The following is a 22,030-nucleotide window of genomic DNA, read 5'->3' on the forward strand; positions in this document are numbered from 1 at the left end:
GAGACCATTTCTTCTCTCCCCTGCTTATGAAAGAGAATTTGGGGAGGGCTGTGGGAACAAAGGCAAAGCACCTGTCTACCCACTAGGGTGACCATTCTAACACCAATCATTAGATTCTAACCCCAATCATTAGAGAGAGTACTAAGTGCACCACAGCAGACTGGGTACCCAACAGGCTGGCTCTCAACAAAAGGCAAAAGTTTAGTTATGGCTGCATTTTTGGAAAACTCTTAATCATAAAGATTCTCTTTTAAAAAACTGAAGAGATTCAAAGTCTCATTGGTACCAGTAACCATGAAACATGGATTTGTGTTCGATGGCTATCAGCATGAGTCCCATCTTCACAAAACAGAGCCTAGGAAGGAAGACAAGGAATTGTGAGGAAAGAGGACAGCAGGGTACTAATTTACAAGAATATGACCAATATTTGTGCTCTGTGTCTGGGAAAACATTAGTACCTCGGCAGAAGAAGAGCCTCCCAAATGTAAGTGAAACCATTCTAAAGTACATCTGTGACAGATATGAAATTGTCCCATATATACTACAAGCTTCTAAATTGCAGAGATACAGACTTGTTTATTCTTACACATTCAGTGTTTATCATGGAGCCTGGCCCACAGTGGCCCCCCAATGAACATTGTTGAAATAATATCATTGCATGAAGAAAGAGGAAAGTATTTCCCTTAACTTACCGGGAAACTTCAGGAAAACTCATTCCAGCAAAGTCATCAGAGAGACGTTGAGTAAGGATTTTGTTCTTCAGGCCATTAAAGAAATATTTTTGCCAGGGCTGTTTAGGAGAAACCTGGAATACACAATCATGCCACATGTAGCACACTGATATGGAATATGGGATGTTATAATTCAAGTTGTATATCCTGCTAAGCAACAAACTGGCACCCATTGTACTTAGGTCATAGAAAGGAGATTTGTCCTAGTGGTTAACTGAAAAAACGTCAAAGGAAGAGCTAAAACTCTACCATATATCTCAACTATTTACACTAGAAAGTTCAGAATGAAGTGAAAGTATCATGACTTGGTTTCTTCTCAGATGGCATTCAAGACTCTTTGCTGGAAACTGGAATTCTTCTCCTAATAATTTCAGCAAGGTAGACTGGTTTTTGAGTCAGTAACAGTAAGAGAAGGATAATATGGAATCTAAGTTGTCTCTCCATAGATATGGCTGTTCAAGATTTTTTTTTAACATATTAAGTTTTCTATTGACTAGCCATACACCACAAAGAAAAAACATTCAAGGCATCTGCCCAGTATTGGAACTCTTCATAGCTTCAAATGAACTTAAAGAGTCATCCTGATCAATGGAAATGAGAATATAAAAATCAGGGACAGCAATAGGTCTCTAGAGAAAAGGGAGATGAGAAGGGAGAAGGATATCTCTCAAAAAGGCTAAATACAGCCTGTGGGGGATGTGGCCTGTTGGGTAACTCGTCTCTGATATTTGTGTAAGAACTCAGAATTTTGTTATGCTCTCCATTCATCCTCATCATTCTCCCCACATCTGCTGCCATGAGACCCCCACCACACTGCTCTGACAAGGCAGGGCAGTGTCCTCTTAAAGCCCAGAATCCCAGGTGAATGTCTGGAATTTCTATAAGCTCTGAAACACTTTGGCTGTGGAGGGTTAAGGCCGGTTCAGAAATACTCCTCAGATAGCCAGCCTGTGGTTTAGAAAACACAACACACACACACACACACACACACACACACACACACACAGAAAAAAATATCCTGCCTTACAAAAAAGGACTACTTGTATCAAGCAATCCAGGCACTCGCCCTGCAGTCCCCTTTCCAAGATTCAGCTGAATCTCCTATCTTCTCCCACCCACTTTCTTAAATTTCTCTATTGAGGAGCACTCACTTCACTGGGAGTCCCTATTCAAGTCTCCATAACTAAAAAAATGGGCTTACTGCTTCTAATGTAAATGTTTCAGTTTTTGAAAGAGGGTAAAAAAATGATAGAAATGGAGAAGACTTACTGTGTTCATTTTTTTAAGATTAGAAAGGGAAATAGGATGATAAGACGGATTTTGGATTTAGATAGTAGAATAAGGGAGCTCAAGTATGTCAGTTGGTGTAGATCTAATCTAAATTTAAGCCTAAAGCAACTGGAAATGCTCTTGAAACACATATCATCGATCCAAGGTCTTGAATCTGAGTACTTGGAAGTTTTACAGATATTAACATAATACTTAGAAAAATCAGGTTATGAGATGAATAACTCTCATTCTATTGATGCAGAAACTGACAGAGAAAGTAAGTGTCTAATTCGAGAAAAATCAATCATAAGACACTGGAGTCCTAGCTGTTAATCCTAAGTTAATTGTTTATTACAGAATCTAAAACACCAGAGCTATGAGTATAGCATTAAAAAAATCTTACCCTGTCCCTGCCTAGTTTAGGATTTCTGAAAGTGGGTTTTAGACTTCACTTCCAAAAAAAAAAAAAAAAAATTATCATAACCACAAATCTCTCACAATTCCTATATCCCAAAGTCTTCTCTTTTTTAATTTTAAGATTATTTATTTACTTATCTGACAGAGAGAGAGAAGAGAACAAGCGAGTGAGTGGCAAGCAGAGGGAGAGGGAGAAGCAGGCTCCTGCTGAGCAAGGAGCCCGATGCGGGACGCGATCCCAGGACCCTGGGATCATGACCTGGGCTGAAGGCAGCTGCTCAACTGACTGAGCCACCCAAGCACCCCCCCAAAAGCCTTCTTATGATGAATATTGACAGATGACCATCTTCAGTGAGATGGTTACAACTTTAGATTACACAGAAAGAAGAACAACATAATATAGGGTTAGTTTCAAATCTCTTCCTCCTCTATTTCCATGAAACACATGAAGTCTTCATAGAGAGCTCTCATTCCATTTACTTTCTCCAGCCATGGAGATTAAAATCAGAGTCATCACGATGGATGTTATCTTGTTATTATATAGACTGTATATACTATGATACAACTATCATTCACTCCTGTTAATGTTTTCCAGTCTTTAAAGTGTCCATAGACCAGCAGCCTGGACACCCCAGGAGATTTTTTCAGAAATGAAGCCTTACTCAGATTTTTGGAATCAGAATCTGCATTTTAACCAGACCCCCAGGGGATTTGTATGCACAATTAACGTTTTGGAAGCACCCTCTCAAACATACCTGTCCTTGAGACTTGGTGAAAAGTGATGGATTCAAACCCCCAGAGTGGCGACAGTTTACAAATTCCATTGTCTTGGTTGGAGACTCCATGGAGAGCCCAAGCAAGTCACTGTACATGTATACATGTATAACAATCTGGCAGAACAGTTATCTTGCACTTTCTAAGTACACAGCACAGGCAGAGACAATTTCTTCACAAGCACTTTTTGAGGCCATAAACAGTGAGCAGGAAGAGAAAGCTAAGGCAGGTTCATTATAGCGGCATCAAGGCTCATTTTTTTGGTTTTATTTTTTTTTAGATAGTACCAGGGACAAAACCAAAAAAGATGTAAAAGTTTTTTAAATTTATTAATGAAGGAAATAAAGTGTAAAGGAAGGCCAAGAGGGAATTGAATATAAGAGAAGGCATATGTAGACTCCTAATAAATGGAGAGGAAAGGTCATTCTCTGGAGAGCCTCTGGACAACGTGATACTGGGTCCAGCTAAGGGTTGGAACCTTTCCTGGAACATTTCATGTGGGTGGCATTTCGAAGGCTGTACTTCGTGCTATCGCAGTCATCCCAACAGTCCCTTTGAACCACTTATTTTGTCTCAAAGGTATCAGAGGACCTGATGTGGGAGATTGTGAGTAGATACCCAAAACCCACAGGCATCAAGCATTGTTGTAAGACATTAGGTCAGACAATTCTACCTCTGCTACTCATTAACTTCACTATACGATCAAGTTGGTTAGCTTCACTGACCCATTACTGTGATTCAACCTTGAAATATTATCAAAGGGAAACATAATGTATTTAAAATAAGTGACATAGTAGGTACTCAATATGTGGTGACTATTGTTATTACTGTATAGAATGTCCCCAAAATAACCTGAAAAATTGATTTTAATTGTTACTTGCTCAATGAATATATTATTTATCAATTATTATATATTTAATTTATATTTAAATATATGATTTTACCACTAATAATATAACCTTTATTTTTATTTATATTTCTGCTTTCAATAACTCAAAGTATTTCTACCTTTATAATCATAACATTGTAGACTACAGGTAGGGAGCAAAGCTATGATTTCTATTTTGCAGATAAATATTCTTAGACAAGAATAAGATCAATAACTTCTTCAAGGTCAGTGCAGTACCTGGGACTTCCATCTAGACCACTCAATCCTCTCATAGTTCAAGTGGAAGTCATATCTCATTTCTTGGGGCCTTCTTGCCTTCCTCAATTTTTTTTTTCTATGTCTGATCCTAACATGTAAGGATATGGGGAAAAAGCCAGGATTCAACAACAAATTTACAAGGTCACCTTTTTGTTTTGTTCAACAAATAGAGACGTTAGAAAGGTGCACAAGCCTGGCACCAGACAGCCTTGGGCGATGAAGCCAAGTTTTAACTCGGCAAAGCAGATGATGTTGTCTCCGGTATTCCAGTTCCAGCTGGGGATTTTTGGCAGAAAAACCTGTTTCATGGTAGAAAGTAGGTCAGACATTAAGAAGAAATACAATTCAAAGTTTTTTTGTTTTTTTTTTCTGAATGGACGTCTTTCTTGCATTTATTTGAAAGCATTTACTTGAAAGCATCTATTGTGTCCACGTCAGTGGAAGTGATAAGAACAAATTCAGCTTTTAAAAAAATTGTGAGTAGTCTACTGCTCCCATTTTTTAAAACAAAAATAGTAAGAGTTGCAAAATTGGGTTCAGACGCTTAACGACTGAGCCACCTAGGTGCCCCCCCTTTTTTTTTTAATTTTTAAAGTACCATGTATGAGGGAAATCATATGGTATTTGTCTTTCTCTGACTTACTACACTTAGCATAATTCCCTCAAGGCCCACCCATACTGTAGCAAATGCAGAATTTCCTTTTTCATGGCTGAACAAAATTCCATTATATTTATAGCATATATATTTATTATATATTATATTTTATTTTTTTATATATATATCCCTTTTTCTTTAAATATAAATGGAGAATTTAGTCTATCTATATTTAAAGTAATTACTGATAGGTATGTATCTATTGTCATTTGTTAATTTTTTTCTGGCTGTTTTGTAAATCCTCTGTTCCTTTCTTCTTCTCTTGCTCTCTTCCTTTGTGATTTGATGAATTTCTGTAGATCTTAGAGTCCTTCCTCTTCACTTGTTGTATATCTACTATAGGTTTTTCCTTTATGGTTACTATGAGGTTTATATAACTCATTTTTATAACAATCTATACTTAAGTTTGATGACATTCTAAAACTACATTTTTATCCCCCCTCCCACATTTTATTTTTGATATTACAATCTATAGCTTCTGGCCTTGTGTGTGTAGCCCTAAGAATCACAGTTATAGTTACTTTTACTACTTTTTTCTTTTAACCTTCATACTAGCTTCATGAGTGATTAATCCACCTTTACAACATTAGATTATTCTGAATTTTATGACGCGTTTGCCTTTGCCATTTAGATGTACACTTTCGTATCTTTTCCTGTTAGTAATTGATGCCCTTTCCTTTCAGTTTTAAGAAGTTTCTCTAACATTTCTTGTAAAGTAGTGCTAGTCATGATGAACTCCTCTAGATTTAGCTTGTATGGAAAACTCGCTTCTTTAATTCTGCAGGACAACAATGCCAGATAAGACTACTCAGGGTTGGCAGTCTTTTTTAAATTTCTTTCAGTACTTTGAATAGATTGGGTCATTTCCTTCTGGTCTGTGAAGTTTTTGCTAAAAAAATCTGCTAAGTAGTCTTATGGTGGTTCCCCCCCCTTTTTTAAAGATTTTATTTATTTGTTTGATAGAGAGAGAGAGCACAAGCTGGGGAAGCGGCAGGCAGAGGGAGAGGGAGAAGCAGGATCCCTGCTGAGCAGAGAGCCTAAGGACTCTCACCCCAGGACCCCAGGATTAGGACGTGAGCCAAGGCAGATGCTTAACCAACTGAGCCACCCAGGTACCCCATGGTGGTTCCCTTATACGTTACAAGTTGTTTTTCTCTTGCTGACTTTAAGATTCTCTCTTTGTCTTTAGCTTTTGATGCTTTGATTATGAGTCTTAGTGTGGGTCTCTTTACTTTATCTTATTTGGAATTCTGCTTCCTGGATGTGAATGTCTGTTTTCGTCCCCAGGTTAGGGAAGTATTCAGTCACTATTTCTTCACATATGTTTTCTGCCCCTTTGTTTTCTCCTTCTGGGACCCCTATAATGCAATTGACATTGTCCCTTAAGCTATCTCCACTCATTTCATTCTTTTTTCTTTTTGCTACTCTAATTAGGTGTGTCCCACTACCCTGTCTTCAAGTTTGCTGATTCTTCTGCGTCATTTAGTCTGCTGTTGAACTCCTCTATTGTATTTTTTGATTCAGTTATTAAATTCCTCAGCTCTGTGACTTCTATTTGGTACTTTCTTATAAATTCCATCTCTTTGTGAAGTTTTCACTTTCTTCATCCATTCTTTGCCCTAGCTCAGTGAGCATCTTTATGACTGTTTTGAACTCTCTATTAGGTAAGTCATTCATCTCTGTCTCATTAAGGTCTTTTTCTGAGGTCTTATCTTATTCTTTCATTTAGAATATATTCCTCTCTTTCTTCATTTCCCCTGAAATTCTGCATTAGATAAAACAGCCACCTCACTCAGTTTTGAAGAAATGGCCTTCTCTAGGAGTTGAACCTTATTGTTCAACCATGACATAGCTTTTGGTTGTCTCTCAAACCTTTGTAATTGTCTAATCAGCCTAATTCATTTTTAGGGGCTCCCAGTAGTTGAGGGTATGTCCAGAGCTGTCAATGTCCCAAAGGAAAGGATCTCAGCACCTAGATTCAGGTGGACTGGAAGTTAGACTCTCAGGCAGCAGCTGTTAAAGTATGAAACTATACTTCTTTATGAATTTACATTTTTAAGTGATTAATAATTTTTTAAAAGATTTATTTATTTATTCAAGAGAGAGAAAACATGAGCAGGGGGAGGGATAAGGGGGGAGGGAGAGAATCCTTAAGCAGACTCCCTGCTGAGCATGGAGCCTGATGTGGGGCTCAATCCTAGGACCCTGAGATCATGACCTGAGCGGAAACCAAGAGTTTGACGCTCAACCGACTGAGCCACCCAGGTTCCCCTAAGTGATTAACAATCTTAATGAGACTCCAAATTTCACCTGTAGTTGGAAAAACTTTTTGAGTGTAGATCTATAGGTCTATTAATTATAGAAATTAATAAGTTTTACTACTTAGATGAAATAAGTCATTTAACTCCATAGACTAAAAGAAGAAGATAATAGATAGACTAGAATGTTACCATACCTTGTTATGGGATTGAAGTATCTGTATGATGATTCTGGTATTAGGGTTATAGTTCTTGATAGAGAGAACCCTACATAAATAACAAATATGCTCATCAGTGATGTGCCATATTCAATGGCTTTGCAGTATAATTAATTTCAGAATTAAACTGATATGTGGGTAAGCATAATAAAACAATACATAAAATTCACTGTTATGTTGTTTTCTAAAAATGTTCTGTTTAATAACATACACAGTAAACAGTGCTATTGTTTTAGTGATTTAGTAAATGAAATCTAGGAAAAGGTTAGCTCTTGGTACTAGGAGACTGTGGTCTTCTGGAACCAGTTCTTGAGGAGGAAATAGACAGTTTCATGTATTTTAGCCTTCAAACTCAAACACAGGAATTACAGGAAAAAAACAAACAAACAAACAAGAGATTGAATTTCTGTCCATAACATGAAGCAGCTCATAGACTATCTTATTCAACTTTCTCATTATACATATTAAGAAACTAAGGTCTATCTCATATGCACTGTATTATGCAGAGCATACATTCTCAACTGTTTCTTGCTATTTGTAGAATCACCTTCAGCTATGTATGTTTACTATGCTCTGGGGACCAGGAGTTCATCTGGGTTAGGCACAATGCCATTGCCATCACAATGATAGTTTGAAGCCATTACTACAAGTCAAGCTCCTGCTCATAGACAGCTCATAGTTAAAGGCAGTTAACCCAACTCTAGTCATCTTGAAGATACTTTCCAATAATCACAAGCACATTATACCAAATGATACACAATATTTCAGCAGAACTACTGGAGGAAAAACCCCAATAAGTAAAGTCTACAAACAGGGCTCACCAATCACAAATGGCATCTTTATTTTTTGTGGGTTAAAGATGTTATTTATAATGGTGTTATCTGAACAGGTATCAGTTATTTGTATGCTTGCCTTTTCAATTTAAATAGTATCCATAAGAAACTTTAGGAAAGTATGTGGAGAAGCACAGAGATACTCAGAATACTCTATTTTTTACTACCTTATTCCTACATCTTCATAGCCTCTGGGAGAAAAAAAAAGGCAGAAACATTGAATAGGATGAACCTAGTGCTGTGACAGATGATATCTTCTCCTCTTTAGTCCACTGCACTAGGCTTTATTTTAAAAGAGGTAGAAATAAAACCAGCATTGAAGCATATAAAACAAAGTACCAGGTTCTTAGGTTCTTACCTCATAATGTTTGAAGTGTCTTCAGCATGGGAATCACTGCACAAAGGGTTGGCTATAATCAGGCATGCTTCTGCAGATTCCACCTATTCTTCAAGATTAAACAGCATCCACCTTGTTAATCTCATGGGGAATGCTCTACTGTGCCCCCTGTGGTTTTTCCTATGGTTTTATAATAAAATTTCCCATAAGAAAGAGAACACTCTTGGGAAGGAGTTGTGATGAGGATGTCTTTACATCAGGATCAGAGTCCGGTAGATGCTGTAACAGTCTCTAATGAAGATGCAAGACTGCTTTAAAATGGGGAAAGTGCATACTTATATTTTTCCTATTGTCCAAAATCAAGTTTTTAAGCAACTGCCTGTATATTTATGTGTTCAGGACAGCAAAGAATGGGGGAACTGGAAGTACGTTTGGGCCAAAGTAAGCATTCAATATTTGTGGATTCTGAATCTTAAGGGTCTAGGAAATTATTGAAGTGGCTCTTGTAATACCGACTTGTGGGAAAGAGAAAGCTTATTCTGAGTCTGTCATTTTTTATTTCAATTCTTTATGTTAACTTTATAGATCTCTGATTCTAAAAACTGAAGCCCTAGGTTTATATGATTCTGTAAAACCTAAAACATGGGGGGAAGCTGGCTTTGATCTTAATTGAAAGCTGTCTAGATGGTTAGATATTGCTCATTATTTTTATTCCCACCTTAATGGGATTTCTGCTATTTTCCTTAATGTTTCTCCTATCAGAAGGCATATTAGTGTGTTTAGAAAAAGTTGGGAAATCTGTCATCTGGTAATGATCCTACTTGGATGGTAAGATTAAACACACTTTTGCTGTCCATAACTTTTTCAGATTTTTTAGACTGATAAAATAAAACTTCATTAGATAGAGAATCTAGTGAAACAAATAAATGTAAGTGTATGTAAACAGTGAGTTCTGCTTGATATCTGTCAAGGAGGATTTAGAGACCAATTACTACATTTCCTTTATGATCAGTTTTTAAAATTGAGGAAGTCTTATTTTCCTTCAATTTAAGTATCTGGAGTAATACTTTTAAAACAGCAATACATCTTATGATCTTAATTGTTGCAGCTTAGGGAAACTAGAAGAAGAAAAAGAACCCGTTCTTACCGCAACACGCCTCAGATCATCCCACTTAAGTGCAGATCCAGAAATAAAAGTTGTATAGGCCATGTTGCACTTAAATATGGTTTCTAATTCCAAGGAAGGAGGGACCCTGGGCAAAGAATGTAGTACCAAAGATGTAAAAAGATGCCTGAATATGGTGTAGAGATTGTTATATTTATTTAGTGTCTTTAAAAGAACTCCTAATTTCCATTAGGAAAACATCCATCCTCCCTTACTTATCCATACTAGCCTTATTCCAGGCATGGGCCTGAAGCTCAGACCTAGTCAATCACTATGATATGAAAAAATGCAAGTCACATTGATGTCCAAAAATTTTAAAAAAAGGAATTACTAAGGATGCTAAAACAAAAACATTTCAATCATTCAAAAAGATATTTTAAACAATGGCATTTTAAAACAATGATGAATTTAATGAAATAGCTTCTAAATATATAAAGAAAAATTAACAAAACTAGAGATAAATTGATGAATTGTCACTGTAATGAGAGATTTCAACATATCTCTCTCAATTATTGATTGATTAAACAGAAAAAAAATTGTCAAGTTTGATGTTTCTAAGTCCTTTCTTTTCTTTTTTCCCTTTATTGAGGTATAATTGACAAATAAAATTGAGAGCCATATAAAATGTATCATGTGATAATTTGGTATGTGTGTGTGTGTGTATATATATATATATATATATATATATATATATATATATAGTGAAAGGCTTCTTCCCGTTAACTTTATTTACGTATCCATCACTTTACATGGTTACCTTTTTTCAGGGTAAGAACATTTAAGTTCTACTCACTTAGCAAATTTTAATTACACAATATAATGTTACTAGTTTTAATTACTATGTTATACATTAGATCCTCAGAAATTATTCATCTTAAAACTGGAAATTTGTACCCTTTTACCAACCCCTTTCCATGTCCTCCCTTTGCATCCCAGCTTCGGGCAACCACCTTTCTATTTTCTGCTTCTATGAGCTTGACTTTTTTTTTGTATTTGTATTTTTGTATTATAAAATACCTACAGGAAAAGTAGAGATAAAAATAAGAGTGGAAGAATACTACAGCTAACCAAATGCGACAACTTTTAAGATTCAGACAAAACAAATTACTAAAAATATATCCTCTCAGAACTCACTCTAAAGGAAACATAAAGCCCATATAGTCCTATGACTATTAAAGAAATTTAAGCCATAATTTAAAAGCTCTCAAAACAAAACAAAAAAAAAACACACACACAGACACCAAACAAAAATTCCACAAAACAAAAAGTCCACCAGTTCTAAATGATTTTACAGTATCTTCTATTATACTTTCAAGCAACAAATTATCCCGTTTTTTATACAATGTCTTTCAAAGATATTAGAAGGGAAAAGTATCCAGCTAATACTACAAAGTCAAAATAACCATAACTCCAAAGCTATTAATGTAATTTACCACATCAACAAATTAAAAGTAAAAAAATATATACAGAGTCATCTCAGATGCAGAGAAAATGGTTATAAAAAATATCTTTTCACAGTTAAGAAACACAGTTCATGGTATTTGAGGAATAGAAGAGAATATCCTTAACCCAATAAGGAATATCTTTAAAATAAAAAAGAATGTCCTTAATGACAAAATATTAGAAAAGTTTTCTTTGAAATGAGAAAGAAAAGATATAATCACCACTTTTTTTGCTAATGTTATATTTGATGTCTCATCAAGTACAATAAGAAAATAAAATAAATTGTACACAGGAGGATTGGAAAGGAGGAAATAACTATCTTAATTTGAAACTATTATTTACATAGAAACCCCTAACAGCACCACAAAAAAAGGTTTCAGTGAAGGAGAAATTTAGCAATATGGATAGATAGAAGATTAATATACAAAAGTCACTTCTTTGTTTTATACCAAAAGCAAACCACTAGAAAAAGTAACTAATAAGACAGTATTTCCAGTAATATCAGAAAATATCAAGTACCTAGAATATAAATATACATAAAATAAATACCACATTATTACTGTTTTATGTTGTATATTCTCTAAGCCTAGTTATCTGGCTCTTCTGAAAGTTTTGAGAGCTACATAATATCTATCTATACATTTCTTTCTGCTTAATTTAGTCATAAGTAGTTTTTGTTTATGCCACTAAGTATCCTAATATACAGGAATATAAATTAATATTTTACCTTTATGACAATTTATATCATAATATCTTGGAAAATTTTTTCTTAACAGGTAACCAAAGAAAGAAAAGAAACAATTTCTCTATCAGTTATCTATTTTTGCTTAAAAATTTTCAAGATCTTTGTGGCTTGAGATAACAAATTGTTATTTCTTGAAATTCTTTGTTTTGATTTGGCTCAGCTGGGTGACTTTTCTGCTTCATGTGGTTTTGTTGGAGTTACTCCTATGTCTGCATTTAGCTGAGGGCTTTAGTGGGCTAGAACATCCAAGATAGTATCACCTATATGTCTATTGCCTCAGCTGGGCTAGCTGGAGGGCTGGCACCTGGATGGGCCTCCTCTCCATCAGAGTAGGTGAACTTCTTCTATAGTGCTTCAGGGCTCCAAGAAACTGGAAGCAGAAGCTGCCAGGCCTCTTATGGGCTGGGCTCATAACTGCCCCAGTCACTCTTGTACATTTTGTTGGTTAAAATGAGTCAAACGGCAGTCCAGTTTCAACAGAAGGGAGAACAGACTCTACTTTTCTTGGAGGAGTAGAATATGTGTCAACAATTGGGAGGAATCCTGGCAGCCATCTTCTGAAAACAATCTTACCTCAAGAATTCACATCTCTCCCCTGTACAAAATATTTTCACTTTCTCTCCCCAAAGTTTCATCTCTTTAAAGCATCAGCTTTAAGTTCTGGATCTTGTCATCTACGTCAAGTCTAGATGTGGATGGGGATCCTCAGGCACAGCTCCTCCTCATCTGATGACCTATGACCTAGATAGACAAGTCATCTCCCGCTCAACACCCAGCATACCATGATGAGGCAGGGATGGGAAAACTGCAGCAGACACTCCCAGTCAAAAGATGCTGGGGTGGTAACGGACAGCATGTAGAAATCACTGGTCTACTGAAACTATGAAATCTATCTGAGCACATTTTATCATGCCCCCTGACTCAGAGGGCAGAGCATGTTTTTGATTAGGGTCCAGTTCTGCTCTCATGAGCCAATCCATTGTTTTTCTCAATTCTTATCTCTGCTCTCTGACTCTAGGAGTCATCTTCTGTTTTCCGAATAAATGGCCCATGTTTGTCCCTGAGTAGATTTCTCAGCCTAATTTCTGACTATGCTGGGTTGGGGGCCAAGAGGCATTTGTTTCCATTGTGAAGTCTCTCTTTCCCTTTTACTCCAAGCTGACAGTTGACATTGATAACTTTCTATAAATGTTATTCAGGTTCACGCCCCCAAACTCATATCCTTTGGATTCCTTTGGAGACAGATCTCTACTTCGAGAAATTTAGAATTCTGGGAAGAATGTCCTTCAGCTTCTTAGAAGCCCTTTGCGTGACTAAGAGGAGCATCTACAAGACACCACCTTAACTTTTTCTGAGGTCTTAACAAAGGATCTTACAGCTGCATCCTTGATTAGATCTTACCCTTTGACCTTGAGGTCATATTTTATAGCACCCTGGATTTGATTTTTTCCCCCCTGAGGTCATTTTCCTCTGACATTTTTTGGCCAGCTGGAGAGACTGTTCTGAGCCTTCTATATTTCCTTTAAGTTCTGCTTGAAAACTAAAGAGTTTCTTTTTTACCTCCATTTTCTTACAATATCTTATCATACATGATTATACTTAAAGCAAATGACACCTAACATTCTTTCAGGAAATTTTCTCAACCACCTTCACAATCTTACTTGGTACATTTCCTATCTATCATGTTATTTTGGGTGACATTGTTACCAAAATTGTGCCGTTCTTTCTGTATCCAGTGGTGGTTTTCCTCACTGTTTTTCCAGCATCTAGTAAGAGTCTCCATGCAACCCGTCTAGCCTCTGCCTACCACCCGTTCCAAGGAGAAAGCCACATTTTGGCTTTTGTTATGATAGCAGCCCACCTCCAGGACAACATTTTGTATCAATTATCCCTTTCCACAAAACAAACCATTCTGGAACTTACTGATCTAAAACAACAACAATATATTATTTCTCAAGATTTTGTGGGTTGGCTGGTCTCAGCAAGGTAATTCTTCTGTTCCATACCATGTCGACTGTGGCCATTAATTGGGGTACATTCATTAGGGAGCTTGACTGAGAGCTGGAATGTCCAAAATGACTTTACCCGCATGACTGTTGTCTCACTTATGTGACTGGAGCAGCTGAGAGCTGGCTGGACCTTCTCCCCAGCAAGCTACTCTGATTCTTTATATGATGATGTAGGGCTCCAAGACAGTGAAAGTTGAAACTATCAATCCTCTTAAAGGCTAGGCCTGAAACCAGCAAAGTGTCACCTCTGTGGCATTCAATTTATCAAATCCAGTCATAGGCCAGCCCAGATGCAAAGGGAAGAGGAAGAGACTCCATTTTTTATTGAGAGGAGCAATATGAATATACAGTAAGGGAAGGAAATGTTAATAGTTGTGTTAAAGAAAAATCTACCACAATTGCAGATCATGATCATTGCTTTAAAGGAAATACAATGGAGCAGTGAGAAAGAAGGATTAGAACTCACCAATTTAGATAGCTTGAATTGGGGGTTGGGGGAGACTCTCTGAGTGCTGAAGAATAAGAATAAATTGATCATATAACAGTAGGAGAAGAGCTGAGAAAAAAGCACAGATCAATAAAATGGCCTTTCTAGAAACTAAGGAGAGACAAAATATTAACTTTGAATAGGGTTGTGATAGTGGAGATGAAGTGGTAGAAACAAAATTAGTATTTATTAAGGAGACAGAATTGATGATATTGATCAAAGTGTACACAGGCTTTGAGGGAGAGGAGTAGCAAACACAATGCTTCATTTTCTGTTTTAAGGAACTATACTGATAACATTCCATTTACAGAGATAGAAAATACTGTTTTCTTTCCTTCATGTATTTTTTTTTAATTTGCCTTGTTAGCTGGAGAGAGGGACATAAGATCATGAGTTTACTTTTGAAAATGTTAAATCTGAGGGACCTTTGAAACACTGGGATGGAAATATCCAGTAAGCAATTAGTTTGTGAATACAGAACCACAGAAAATGTCTGGCAGAGGATATAAATTTTAGAGTCATCAGAAATTATATGTAATTGGAAAAATTCTAGATGAATTTTATATCATTTAAAAAATTTCATTCATTCTCTTGACAAGCACCTATAATAACCTACATTAGTCCATGAAAATAGAGCAGTATTTAATTAAATGTATTTAATGATTTCCTTATCTCAAATGGATTATAATTAGCCCCTTATCACAATTTTAACACTTTTTTTTTTTTACTATTTTTTAAAATAAGGATTCAAGTAATATACAAATTACTGAGAAGACAGGCAGGCAATGATAGAGAAACAGAACTGTTGGCTGTCCATCAATAGCACCATGAAGGTGTTCAAAATGCTTATTGGTTATCTCATATATGAGAGCCCAAAGTTATAGTGGACAGGGCATGCCCTAATCTAAAAAGTACAGAGTGTTAACTATAAAATGTGTGAAGGTTGAAGTGATCCTGTGTACAATACTGTATAAGATCAAAATGTCATTTCAAATATATCTGACTTATTTAGTGACATGGGGATGACTGAAGAGCCTTTTAGACAAAATGAAGAAGGTAGTTCACTACACTTTACACAAAATCAATTCCAGAGAGCTTAAATATAAAATATTTCAATATGAAAACATAAAAGTGCCAGAGGGATATTTGCTTAATTCTAGAACAGAGAGGCCAAAAATGCCATAAAAGCCAGATGCCATAATGAAAGAGCCAATGGATTATAGTGCACGTAAATCCAATGCTTTGTATTAAAATAAAGCACATGTGCACACACATACACACACAAAGGCAAAGAGAGAAAAATCTTTACAACATATGACACAAAAAAGCTAATATCAAAACATATTAAGACTGCTTAGAAGTCAGTAAAGCAACAGATGACCATCCTCATAGAGAAGATAGAAATGAAAAGACGAATTCCTTCATTCCACAAAAAAGGAAAAGAAAATGGTCAAAACATACAAAAACTGTTCAGTCTCACTAGGAAACAAAATTGTAGGAAGGAAAAGCAAAAAGGAAACCATCAGACCAAATAAAAATTGTTCAATCTCACTATGAACCAAAATTGTACGATAAAACGAGAAAACAATTTAGCCTACTTAAAAATCATTTTGTTTTAAGTTCACAAAATAGTTGGTCATATGTAATAATAACAAATGCGGAACACTTTTCTAAATGATAAGAAATCTTTTAAACAATGTTAGGACATATACATAAAAATATCAGGCAAGATATATTCCAAAATATTCTCTGAGATTAACTCTGGTTTTTAAGATTGCCTTTTCTTTTCTTTTTGCTTATTATTATTTCCTAATTTTTCTATGAATATTGCAAAGGTTATTTTATTCCATTTAAAAAATGCATACATATTTCAAGGATTAATTTAGAGCTCATGAACCATACAGATACACTTACTCTCCCAGAAAAACAATCTCGATGTTGATTTCCCCTGACTTATGGCGGAGAAAATTCCTCAGGAATGCAGTCACGCTGTCAACTGTAATGTTTCCACAGACCACAATGAACCTAGGGAACAAGACTATGTGAGGTGGATCATTTGAGGAACAGAAGTATCTTCCTGTCAAGATTTAGAGATGGACAATTTGCTTAAACTTAGTTTTAAATCAATCTGGTCTTTGAACTACCCAGATTTTAAAAATAGAAACACTGAAGATCACATCTCCAATAAAGAGAAGAAACATCAAATTTCTGTAGTCCCAATTCATCCCATGTTGGGTATGAATCCAAACATTTGAATTACACATAGCTTTTCAGGAATACGATAATAACTATCATAAGTGTTATGTTTTTCATAGTTATTATAACATTATAAGGGACTGGCACATGTGTTATTTCACTTGATTTTTTCACCTGATTCCTGATTGATCTAGTATTTGTTCAAAGGAAAAACAGAGGCTCAGCATGATTTTCTCAAACAGTACGGCAGAGTGGCAATATATTCTAGGTTATCTTGGTTTTTCTTCCACATCAAAAATTATCTAGTCCCTACAAAAAAGTGAGTCTAATGGAGAGACATCTGGGACAGGTGCAAAAATCTATGCACGTAACTTTTACAGTGAAAAATAGTTGTCAATTTCCTTGAGTTTCATGCATTTAAAGAAGCTATTTTTCCCTCTGTTACTCATTTAGGGAAACCAAAAGTGTACTTTCAGCTTAATTTAACCTTAAATTTTCCAGACCTTTTGGGCTACTTTGGCATGTGTTCCGCATTCCTTTCCTGTGATAAACTGGATCAGACTTTGGCTTATCTAGTTCATTTCATTGTTTTCAATATTTGTTTTTCACTCGTTTCATTATTATTATTATTATTATTATTATTATTATTATTTTTACTTTCTCTTTTGGACTCCTAGGTCAATCCTTCTTCCAATTGTGCTGAGACCACTCCAAGACAGTTTGTCTTTACTGTACCTGTTTCCTCTATAGCAGATGGAGACCAAATAAAAAATAATTGCTTCAAATTTAAGATCTCCAATCCATTCTCTCCTTCTTAGATGTGAAAACCATAATGGAAACTGAAGTAACACATCACAGAGAAATAGGGTAAAAAAACAACACCAACTCTGTCTCCCTTCTGGAACAGGTATCTGTGACATGGACAAAACAGGTGATCTATGAAGTATTGTAGAAGATGTGGAAATTGCTCTTCCCCCTAGCAAACCTCTGTCTGTGAATGAGCTCCCATATGGCATAGGGAGATTTGGGCCAACACAACAGAATTGAAGTCATTATTTTAAATTTGAACTGTGGTTTTAATTTGATCTATTATGTGAAGTTAGCCATTAGTTAACCATATGATTAAAATGAATAGGACAGTTAGGAATAGATTTAAGAGAAGAGTTAGTGGTAAGAGATGTAGAAGTATTGCTACAATCAATACTTGATAAGGAATGACAACATTATCTGTCATTTTAGTTGACTTACTAAGGGCTAAGCATCTATATAGCAGTGATTATCAAATAGCAAATATTTTCTTGTGGTATTTATTTTAGTGCAACCCTCTTAGCTGAATGAAGGACTTGCCAATATATTCACCTATGCCAGGTGATAGGTGTTTAGAAAGGGATATGTGACTAGTCGGATTTCTCAAACTGTAGAAATTGTACCTGAAAGCTATACTTACTTCTTCCCTTTGACTACTTCATAGGAACTGGTATATTTCCTCTTGTTAGCAAAAAGTTCCACCATTTCAGGGACATAATTTGCAAATAGGATCTAAAACAATCAGCAAATAAAATCTTAGGTGTCTTTATTTTCAAGGGTAGTCCAAAATTCTGATTATAAAGGAGAAGAAGGTACATAAAACTTTCTCTTATCCAGGAGGGGTGTGACTGTGAACTGTTTTTAAAAGGCAGACCATTTTTTTCTTCCTTACTTCAACCTTTGGATTTGGTTTAAACTGAATAAAATGCTTTCCAACATTCAAAATGATGAAAGCAAAGACAAGCAGTAAGGCAACCTTCCTGCCCATTTTGTCCTGTAGTCACATCTAACTGCCTTTCAGACTCTTTGAGTTGGTACTACTTGAGGCCTTAGAAAAAAAAAAAGCATGTGGGACAGAAAGAGGTTCAGGAAAAATGAATGAAATGAGGGGATGTAACAATGTGGACAGAGGAATATCAGTAAGGTAGAATTCTGTTAGTGGTTTTTAAGGGATTGAAATTAAAGTCACTAAAAGAAAAGGTTTCCTTTGACCATGACACACTCCTGAACCAAGTACAGATGTTCACATATCTGAAATAGAATGTTAGTTCAGAGAGAACTTACTCATTTGGTCTGGAAAGAACAGAATTTTCTTCAAATCAAATCTCAAATGCCCTTCTTTCTCTTTGGAAGAAAGACTTTAGTCTGATGGCCAAAGATAATGGAATATAGGGTTGCTCAATTCAATGTAGAGGCTAATAAGGAAAGTCTGCTCTCCTTCATCTGCCATCCTCATCCTTGGCAATCAAGCAATTACGTCATGAGCCCCAGGGGATGCAGTTTGGAAAATATGGGCTCTAAATATCTTTCCATTTTCATTTGACACCTGCTCTGAACAATGCAACATTCACTCTCAAATCTATATTGTTTTATTTCTCACCATTAACTATATGTTTTTGGTTTATGTAGCTATATTCAAAGATATTAAAAATATTCTTCACCAAACTCCCCAGAGTGAAAAACATGATGAAGGTCCGTCCTAGGGATGTCTTGGCTACCACATCTCCAAAGCCAACAGTTGACGTTGTTGCCATGACCAGGTAAATAGACTCAAAATATGATATATTCTGTGAATTTCTACCTTTGAGCCAGGGATCACCAGAATTTTCCACCTGTCCAAAGAGAGAAGATTCAGGAAAGTTCTCTGAATGGAATCCAAGGGCAAGTTTATAAAGAATAGGCGAAACACTGGACTAGTTTCACTTAATTCAATCCAAACGAAGTATTAAGTGATTCCCAGGTTGCACTAAAGGGTTTGCGAAGTGTGGGTAGTGATTGTGAAGTCTTGTGTTCCTTCATTGTGATTACTGCTGAACTCTGTGGTGACATGTAGCTTGAGCCCACATTTTCAGTGCTCCACTAGGGGATTGGCTGCCCATATCCCTTTCTCTTCATTTGGTCAAATCATAACATGCAAGAGTCATGAGACTCCAAAGGCTCTCAGATCGAGCAATTATTATTTATTATCATTTTCCACTAGCTCAGGATTATCATTAAAAAAGAAGCACTTAAAAAAAAAAGAAGAAGCACTTACATGAGCACTTCATTTCAATGAGCTTAAGCACATGAAGGCTAGTGTCTAAGGAAAAGCAAACAAAAAATTTTTCCAGGTTATTTTCCACCTCCAAAAAAAAAATCTTTTCAGTGATTAAAAAAAACTCTGAAGAATATTTCCTCTGATTTCTCCCTAAGTCTTCACATTTTAAGAAAACTAAATTTATTAGATTATCTTTTTTATATTAAATAAAATGAGTAACTTAGGTAATGACGCTATACTTCATATTTATAGTATATACATAAACATAAATATGATATATATCATACATAATAATAACTATGTAATGTATACAACTTTCCTTTTTCCATTTTTAGACTTTTTTTTCCAAATAGCTACATATTTCCTATGTTTTCCATTTCTGTTTAGCACAAAAATGATAAAGTGTTAGAGATGCCTGAGGAAAGTAGGTTTTTTGTTTCAGTGTTAAGAAGTGAAACAGAAATTAGAAATAACATTGTTCATTCAGGTATTTGATCACTTTTTAAAAGTGACCTTTTCTTAAGTTTTTTTTTAAGATTTTATTTATTTATTTGAGAGAAAGAGAGAGAGAGAGAGAGCCGGAATGGGGGAGGGGCAGAGGGAGATGGAGAAGCAGACTCCCCACAGTGGGGAGCCCAATGTGGGGTTTATGATCCCAGGACCCTGAGATCATGACCTGAGCTGAAGTGAAATGCTTAATTGACTTAGCCATGCAGGTATCCCTAAAAGTGACCTTTTCTTAAGTTTGATGGGTAGGTTAAGGGTATGGACTCCTATAATACCTACACCAAAATAAGAAAGGGATCATACATCTATATTTAACTCCCGTGGCTGGCAGTGGATTTTGTTGCAAAGTCTACTAACCTGCTCCCACTAACTTCTGTAGTCTTCACTGTTCTCTGAGACTAGTATATTATAAGAAAACCAGTTTAAACCACACAGATTAAGTCATATATACGTATTTGAGTCATATACATCTCCCCAGGATCAAAAGAGTTGCTTGAGATAGTTTCAAGCTAAAACCCCACAGTGTCTTTTATAGCATCATCTCAGGACAGGGATTCAATCCTATCCTGGCACATTTTATATAAACAAAAACTAAATTTATTTCAACCTGGAATTCTCCTTCACAAGTTAAATCATGCTTTAAGGTTTAGCTCACTCTCTTTGGGAGTATTTAGTGTTTCATCCTCCTCCCCTCTTTCTCTCCCAGCCCCTCTCTCAGATTTGGCAGCCTCCTGCTGGCCTACTTGTCCACTCTGCTCTTCCTTCTAACCATGTGAGCATAGACCCATCAGTCCCAGATGGGAAATAAACTAAGTTAAGGTAAAGTGCTATGGACCAATGTCAAGATACTGAATTATTTTCTCTTTTTAACTCCATCTTTCAAAACTGAAATGCTATGTTCTAAAACTTCACGTTGTTAGAATAATAAATGCTATAGAGGAGGACACAAGGATGCTCTCCCATCTCCTCTTCACCTCCCCACCATTTGCACAAGTTATGTCATCTTTATATTGTACATGTGTGTGAAGTCTGCAACCGTAATTCCCTCAGTTACATCTTAATCTACTTCTAATTCATTCAATAATCACCAACTCTACTTTATATCATAGTTTCCTCTTTCCTGAGCTCCTGGTTTTGATTCATCTCCTATGGGGCTGGATTTTATATCAAGATACATTTTTAAAAGGGACCCATGGGTGCTATTTTCTCTTGAGTACTTAAAATGGCAGGATAGGCTATACTTTCACACAACTTTGCAGACTCTACTCTATCACCTTTGGTATTGATTGATGTTGACAAGAAATTTGAGGCTGGTTTCATGACTCCCTCTTATATAGACTTTGCTTTCTTCTGCTTGGATTCTCTCCTTATTCTTAAAGGTCAGTAAACTGCTCCAGAATATGATTGGAATATATAATTCAGGGTCATTTTCCCTGGGATACAGTGCACCCTTTAATCCACAGATTTTATTTTTATTTATATATTTTTATATATAATATGTTTATATGTAAACATATATATTTTTTATATTTTTGTTTATTTATTTATATTTTTATTTTAAAGCATTTTTCTGGTGCCATTTGTCGTGTTCTTTTCTTCAGGAACACTAATTTTATAGTTTGTTCAATCAACATTGCTTGGAGTACCTTTGTTCTTTTCCACGTCAATGTTTTTGCCGCAAACTTGTCCACCATGTTCCTGAGCATGTTTCTGTCACATTGATTATATTTTGGTTCTCTCTAATGTAGTTTTCAGCTCTAGTAATACTTTTTCCT

General features: G+C 35.8%; 1 protein-coding gene across 1 annotated transcript in view; it reads right to left on the reverse strand.

The window, feature by feature from the left end:
- Positions 1-22,030, reverse strand: part of KCNU1 (potassium calcium-activated channel subfamily U member 1) — a 154,675-nt gene that overhangs the window by 107,762 nt on the left and 24,883 nt on the right. Inside the window, exons 8-16 of the mRNA XM_035725796.1 lie at positions 19,153-19,323; positions 18,132-18,223; positions 16,403-16,513; positions 9,787-9,892; positions 8,661-8,743; positions 7,449-7,518; positions 4,485-4,637; positions 693-805; positions 287-355 (exon numbers count right to left, since the gene is read on the reverse strand). Of these exons, the coding sequence (XP_035581689.1) occupies positions 287-355; positions 693-805; positions 4,485-4,637; positions 7,449-7,518; positions 8,661-8,743; positions 9,787-9,892; positions 16,403-16,513; positions 18,132-18,223; positions 19,153-19,323 (968 nt within the window). The remainder of the gene's footprint in view (positions 1-286; positions 356-692; positions 806-4,484; positions 4,638-7,448; positions 7,519-8,660; positions 8,744-9,786; positions 9,893-16,402; positions 16,514-18,131; positions 18,224-19,152; positions 19,324-22,030) is intronic.

Source organism: Zalophus californianus, chromosome 2, assembly GCF_009762305.2.
Source record: "Zalophus californianus isolate mZalCal1 chromosome 2, mZalCal1.pri.v2, whole genome shotgun sequence".
Classification (NCBI taxonomy): domain Eukaryota; kingdom Metazoa; phylum Chordata; class Mammalia; order Carnivora; family Otariidae; genus Zalophus; species Zalophus californianus.